General features: G+C 49.9%; 1 protein-coding gene across 1 annotated transcript; it reads right to left on the bottom strand.

Moving 5' to 3' along the window:
• Positions 1 to 4,257: 4,257 nt before the first annotated feature.
• LOC137216283 (coiled-coil domain-containing protein 8 homolog) lies at positions 4,258 to 6,109 on the bottom strand. The gene is made up of 2 exons (XM_067722195.1): positions 5,385 to 6,109; positions 4,258 to 4,654 (listed from the first exon to the last, which is right to left on the bottom strand). Exons 1-2 carry the CDS (start codon positions 6,069 to 6,071, stop codon positions 4,640 to 4,642), a joined length of 702 nt encoding a protein of 233 aa, XP_067578296.1. The 5' UTR covers positions 6,072 to 6,109; the 3' UTR covers positions 4,258 to 4,639.
• Between the last annotated feature and the right edge of the window lie 682 nt (positions 6,110 to 6,791).

Below are 6,791 nucleotides of genomic sequence, written 5' to 3'. Positions count from 1 at the left end.
TAAATAAATAACGTTCCAGGGCTTCCCTGGTGGCGCAGTGGTTGAGAGTCCGCCCGCCGATGCAGGGGACACGGGTTCGTGCCCCGGTCCGGGAAGATCCCACATGCCGCGGAGCGGCTGGGCCCGCGAGCCATGGCCGCTGAGCCTGGGCGACCGGAGCCTGTGCTCCGCAACGGAGGAGGCCACAGCAGTGAGAGGCCCGCGTACTGCAAAAACTAAAAATAAATAAATAAATAAATAAATAACGTTCCAACACCTGACTAACCTTTGGGGGCAAAACAAAATTAGGTCAATGTCATTTTTTGCACCCAAATAAATTCCTAGTGGATTAAAATTTTAAAGTACTAGAAGACGTTATGAGTGACAAATTTTACAGTTTTACAGTAGTGGGTAAGGCTTTCTATTGGACATAAACTACAGAAATCATAATGAAAAGATCGGTGACTTAAATACATTTTAAAAGTTTTTAAAAACCTTCTATATAGAAAAGAAGTATGACCAAAGTTAAAATGAAGCAATGAGGAAGGAAAGCGTTTTCAAATTACAGCAAAGATTTGATATCTTTAACATATAAAGAGCACTCTCAAATCAATAAGTGAAATATGACTATTACAATTAAAAAATAGAAAAAAAGGATATGAAAAGACAGTTCTCAGAAGAGGAGTTACCAGTGGCCAGGTGTCATATGAATATTGTTAAACCAGTTTAGAAATCAAAAGAAAGTGAAACAATATTGAGATATGATTTTGGTTACTATATGGGCAAAGATTTAAAGGATTGAAAATGTCCTGCTTGGTGTGCATTATGGGCTGAATTGTATCCCCCCTTAATTCGTATGTTGAAATCCTATTGTCTAATGTGACAGTATTTGGCGATAGGGACTTTAAAGAGGTAATTAAGGTTATATTTATCAGGTCATAAGTGTGGGTACCTAATCCAATAGGTCTGGTGTCCTTATAAGAAGAGGAACAAGACACCAAAGAGCTCTCTCTTTCTCTCCCTACACACACACACACACACACACACACACAAGGACATGTGAGGACACAGCGAGAAGGTGTCTGTCTGTAACTCAAGGAGGAGGCCTCACCAGAAACCAACCTGCTGGCACCTTGATCTTGGACTTCAAGTCTCCAGAACTATGAGAAAATAAATTTCTGCTGTTTAAGACACCTAGTCTGTGGTATTTTATTATTATTTTATTATGGCGGGCTAAGCTGCCAAATAGAGGGTAGGAAGTAAGAAAATGGACACTTTCATACACAGTTGGTTGGAGTTAAATTGATGCAAACGTTTTGGAGGGCAACTTGGTAATACATATCAAACACTTTAAAAAGAGATTACTCTTTGACCCAACAAGCCTCCTTCTAAAATCCTATTGTACATAATGTGTTACACAAAAACAAATGTACCAGGGTATTAATTTCAGCATGGTTCATAATACTGAAAAATTATAAGTAGCCTAAAGGCCTATGTACAAGAGATTGGTTAAAATAACTATGGTATACACATTCTGTGGAATATTATACAGCTATTGAAAACAATGTGGAAGGCACAGGCTTCTCCAAATCCACTATATGGCCCACTTCTGGGCCAATTTTCGGTGCCCTGTCTGGAAAGGGAAGGTCCTTCTCCTTGTCCCTTTCCTCCAGCTGCCCCTTGCAGTGCCTCCCCTCCTTTGACTCATTTGTCTCCTTTTCTACCACAATATGAGTTGATCAGCAAGGAGCTAATCCCTTAACAAGAAAAGAGGCCTATTTCTCCCTTGAAGTAATAAAGGAGGGCCAAGTCCTCAGACCACAGTAGTTAAATAAATAAAATTATGATTCCCTCAATTCATTAATAGTCAGGACTTTGCTACTGCAAGTGAAAAAAAGTAGAACAGAAACAATCAAAAATATTCCCTCAATTATAAATAAATATGATTATAATTATGAAAATAAATTTATGATTTATGATTAAATAAAATTATGATTCCCTCAATTCATTAATACTCAAGACTTTGCTATTGCAAGTGAAAAAAAGTAGAACAGAAACAATCAAAAATATTCCCATTACCTTAAGCGAAAGGGAGAATTTCTGGGTCTGTATAACCGAAAGGTACAGAGGTAGTTCCTGTCTTCAGGCATGGCTGGATCCAGGACTCGGTTCTCTGAGATGTGTCTTCTTCTTGCTCTAGCTTCCCCTCTGTCCATTACCAGTCTGCCCTCCTGCAGCCCCAAAAGTGTCACTGGTTGGACGGGATCACCACGGCCGGAGGAAAGCAGTGCTCCGATTGGCCAGGCCTGAGCCACATGCCCACCCCTGGAATCAGAGGTGACGTCAACTCTATCAGAACCATAATGGCCGAGAGAAAAGGAAAGGGGAGATTTTCCAGCGTGACATGACGATACCGGTACCAAGAGAAGGGACACGGATGCTGGGTGACAAAACCCATAGATGTCCTCTACAGTGGTGCAGACTTTTCATCAAATTCAAAATCAATGTCCAATGTTTTAAAGGAACAAGACTAGGAAAGATTATTCCTTAATCTAACAGAACAGTATTTGTACTTTCCCAAAATAAAAATACTTATGTCAGAAGGAATACATACGTGATGAAAATATTTAAACAGTACGTACGTGTGAAATTTACCAGGTGGGTAATGCTAATGTACGTGTGAAATTTACCAGGTCGCTAATGCTAATGTCTGGAGATGAGCATTCCTGATAGTGGAGGTGGCTCACTCTAGGTAGTTACTATGCATATCCCCACACATTCACATGGTGGCAGCACAGTGTGAGAACAGAACATACCATACAGAGAACATAGCATATACCACGCAGAGATTCTCAACTTGTTTTAATCTTTCTTAGTACCCAGCTATCTACCTTGCTCTTTCTCTAACTGCCACACGGTTTTCCACTAGGATGGGCTTACTGTAATTTACTGAATCTTTACTCAGTTGAAGCTTTTTTACTCAATGCTATAATTAACATTCTGGTTAATTCTGCCTTGTTTGCATATGCAAGAGTTTCTCTCTGAAAGATTCCCAAAGGTAGGCCAAAGGGTAAGAACAGCTTAAACTTCAATGTAAAATGCCAAATAAATGTCCCGATAGCTTTACTAACACTCCAACTGATAAAGTATAAAAGTCTCTGTTTCTAACAAATATTGGAGGTTGTTAATTAGTTAAATTATTCCTACACTGAAACCTGCCCTGTTCTCACCAAAAGGAAGACTTGAAAGGCTCAAATTGTTTCCAAGTAACTTAACAGAGTCCCAGAAAAAAAGCTCAAGAATATGTTTGGGAACACCAATATCCAGCATCCAAGGTAAAATTTCACAATGTCTGGCGTCCAATATAAAATCACCACGCACGAAAAGCAGCAGGAAAATCCAGTCCCATTAGGAGAGAAATCAATCACAAAGAGGCATCCCAAGTGGAACGGAAAAAGTAAAACTACCTTATCTGCAGACCACCTGATCATGTATGTAGAAAATATGATGTAATTCACAGAAGAGCTACTAAAACTATAAGGGAATTTAGCGAGGTTGCAGGAAACACTATACATTAGAGGGGGCTAACTCCTCCCCCAAAGACTTAACTAATTGTCCCAAAACTTTTCTTCACTCGTCTGAAACAAGGTCAGTAGACCACAAAGTTCCAGTTCCAGTGTTTCTGGGTTGTTTGATCTTCTGCAAACTAAGCTTTTTATTTTGGCAGGAATCAGACCTACTGGTACAAGGTGGTGGGCAAACTAGAATTCTGGTGGGAGGGCACACTTTCTGAGCAGCAACCATGTACTGTACACCAACAGCCTTAAAAAATCAATAGAAAAGTGAATTTTTACCTCAGCAATTCTACCCTTTGGAATCTACCTTGAGGACATAACCAGTCAGGCAAATACTTACACAGAAGAATTCCACTGACTCGTTTCTTATAATAGGGAAAACTGGAAACGTATTAAATGTTAACGCTTACAGTACCTCTTTTATGCAACCAAGTACGTGTTTTTGAAGAAATTTCAGGGGAGAAAAGCTCATATGTTAAATGAAAATAATTCAGGAAAAAACTTAACCATGAACTTGCAAAAATTACATTATCTTCTTGCTATATATAAATGAAAGTATAAAACTAAGAAAATATTCCAAAATACTGATAGTAGTTAACGCTGAATGACACGACATAATGCATTTTACTTTTCTTCCATCTCCTACACCGTCTTCAATTACCTTGTACTACTAGAATACCTGAAGCCCAGAACCTTCCCTTGAAACCAAGGACAAAGCAAGAAACCGTGGAGGCGCAGTACCTGAAAATATACTCAGACACGGAGTGGTAGTTCAGTTTTATTTTCTGCCGTAACAAACGTTTCAGCACCTCCTCCTCCAGCAACAGGGAAACAACAGGGCCAAGCGGGCGCAAGACCAATGCAAGCAAACAATTAGGGCCCCAGAATAAAGTGGCAACTAGTGTAGGAATCAACGCACCGGGGAGGGACGCCCTGCCCAGGAAGAGGCGCTAGGTTAGTCCTACGCCCCCTTTCCTGGCCCGGGCTTAGTGAAAACATGGAGCACAAAGTGCTGCATGGTCCGCAGCAACAGAGAAGGCTGGTTGAGACCGGAGGTGATGGAAATCTGGAGTCAGCCCGGGTCCTCAGCACTCACTGGGCTAAAAGGGAGAGCAAGAGAAAACCCAGTGAAATGTGGTAACTGTGCGCCTAATGCTCTGCCCGCTCAGCGCGCGGCAGGCTCGGCGCGCAGGTCTACGGCCTCAGACCCCGCCTCTGGGGTCTCCAATTCACGCTTAGAGCCAGCCCGGCCACCTGCCACCGCCCCCCACCGGGGCCCCTCGGAGAACTGACACGGCTAGGGTGCTGCCGCACACTGCGAGCTCCTTCCACACCGCCCCTCGGTGGCGCTGGCCATGTGGCGCCGGGGGCTGGCAGGCCCTCTCTGCCTCCACGGGCCATCGGAGGGGCACCGGGAAGGAGCCGGTGGCGGCACGGCCAAGGAACCGGCTCCCGACCTGGCCTGTGCCGCAGGCCTGCGTGCTCTCAGGCCGCTCTCACTTGTCTCGGCCCCCTCCAGGTCTGCTCCGCCCCCTTCTGGTCCCTCAGGCCGTCTCCCCCCGCGCCCCCCACCTCTCCCCGCCCCCGCTGAGCCCTCCCCCACGAGGCCAGCGCCTCCAACGGTCTTGCTCCCCCTTCCCCCACCCCTCCACATCCCCGGGCTGACCCCCTTCTCCCCCTTCCACTGGCTCCCGAAGGCGCATCCCTCGGCCTCTCCTCAAACAGAATATAACTGGAGCAGTTGGCTTCCGGATCCTCTGCCCACGGGCCCGACAAACCCACCCAGCCCCGAGGCGGTGTGTGCACCAGTCCCCGGCGCGGCGTCTCCACCTGGTCCGTAGGCGGCGTCTCCACCTGGTCCCGGCGCGGCGTGTCCACCTGGTCCCGGCGCGGCGTGTCCACCTGGTCCCTGCGCGGCGTCTCCACCTGGTCCCGGCGCGGCGTCTCCACCTGGTCCCGGCGCGGCGTGTCCACCTGGTCCCTGCGCGGCATCTCCACCTGGTCCCGGCGCGGCGTGTCCACCTGCTCCGTAGGCGGCGTGTCCACCTGGTCCCGGCGCGGCGTGTCCACCTGGTCCCTGCGCGGCGTCTCCACCTGGTCCCTGCGCGGCGTCTCCACCTGGTCCCGGCGCGGCGCGTCCACCTGGGTGCGGTGCGGGTTGGCCACCGGGCCGTGGGACGGCGTGGCCACGGAGACGCCATATTCGGCGTCTGCCCGCCCCGGGGAAACCATCTCCTCTCGGCCCAGGAGCAGGCGGCAGCTGCAAGGCCTGTGGACCTCCAACGTCTTGTGCGACACCTCTGGCTCCATCTGGCTCGCCCTGGCCTTCACCACCTCTCGCCACGCCGCCGCCATCGCCTCGGGCTGCGGCCTCCATGCTGCCACAGGCTTCGCTTCTACCCTCCACGCCCAGCACGAGCTTCTGAGGGAACGAGGCCCCCACAGGAAGCTCCGCCCCTCGGCGGCTGACGTCACTGGGGCTCCCAGGGCGCCTGCGCAAACAGGCCCCGCCGCCATTCCCCGGATGTCACGCTTGCGAGGCCTCTGGGCACGTGACTGCTTCCCAGCAAACCGGCAAACCCCAGGCGAGCCCCATGCACCTCAAAGTCTGTGCTGGGGCCCTCTGAGCCACCCTCACGTGTGACCAGCCTGCTGAACGCAGGTCCCTGTCATCGAGTTCTGGAAGGGAGTTGGGCACCTCTGGGCCAGGCCCCGCCAGCCCTCTGGTCTCCCACACGTAGCTCGAGCCTGCATGTGTGTGCATGGGCACAAGTGCGTGTGTCGGGGCCCGGCCCTGGGGGGATGATGCCAGGGATGCGTAGTGGGTGGTGCCTGCCCGCCTGGGGAGGGAAGCGGGGGGCTGCTGCTGGGTCCGCTGGGGACGGCGTGGGGCCGGGCCGACAGGAGCTCCAAGGCTCCGGGGACACAGACTGCAGCGACTCCAGGCTGCAGGCTTGGCCCGGGCCGGCCAGGTGCATGGGGGAGACCGGCTGGACGCAAGGGCTGTGGCAGCGGGGGCGGCGGGCGGAGGGCCCCACCCCAGGGACACCCCCAGTCTCCTGGCCATTTGGTGGCACAGACCTCATGGGCTTTCCCTCCCCCAGGAACAAAGTCTTGTGGCTCTCCGGGGGCCTGGAGGTTTCGGGGCCCTCAGCTGAGAGATGACCCTGTGTCTGCTGGCCTGCTGGGTGACGGTCTACTTCTGTGTCTGGAAGGGGTTCAAGACAACAGGAAAGG

This window comes from Pseudorca crassidens, chromosome X (genome assembly GCF_039906515.1).
Source record: "Pseudorca crassidens isolate mPseCra1 chromosome X, mPseCra1.hap1, whole genome shotgun sequence".
Taxonomy (NCBI): Eukaryota; Metazoa; Chordata; class Mammalia; order Artiodactyla; family Delphinidae; genus Pseudorca; species Pseudorca crassidens.
Note: the sequence above shows the minus strand (reverse complement) of the source record. Positions and strands in the feature narration are given on the sequence as shown.

What these genes read in the sequence shown, in the direction of transcription:
- LOC137216283 (XM_067722195.1), bottom strand. Translation starts at nt 6,071, where the DNA reads ATGGCGGCGGGGCCTGTTTGCGCAGGCGCCCTGGGAGCCCCAGTGACG.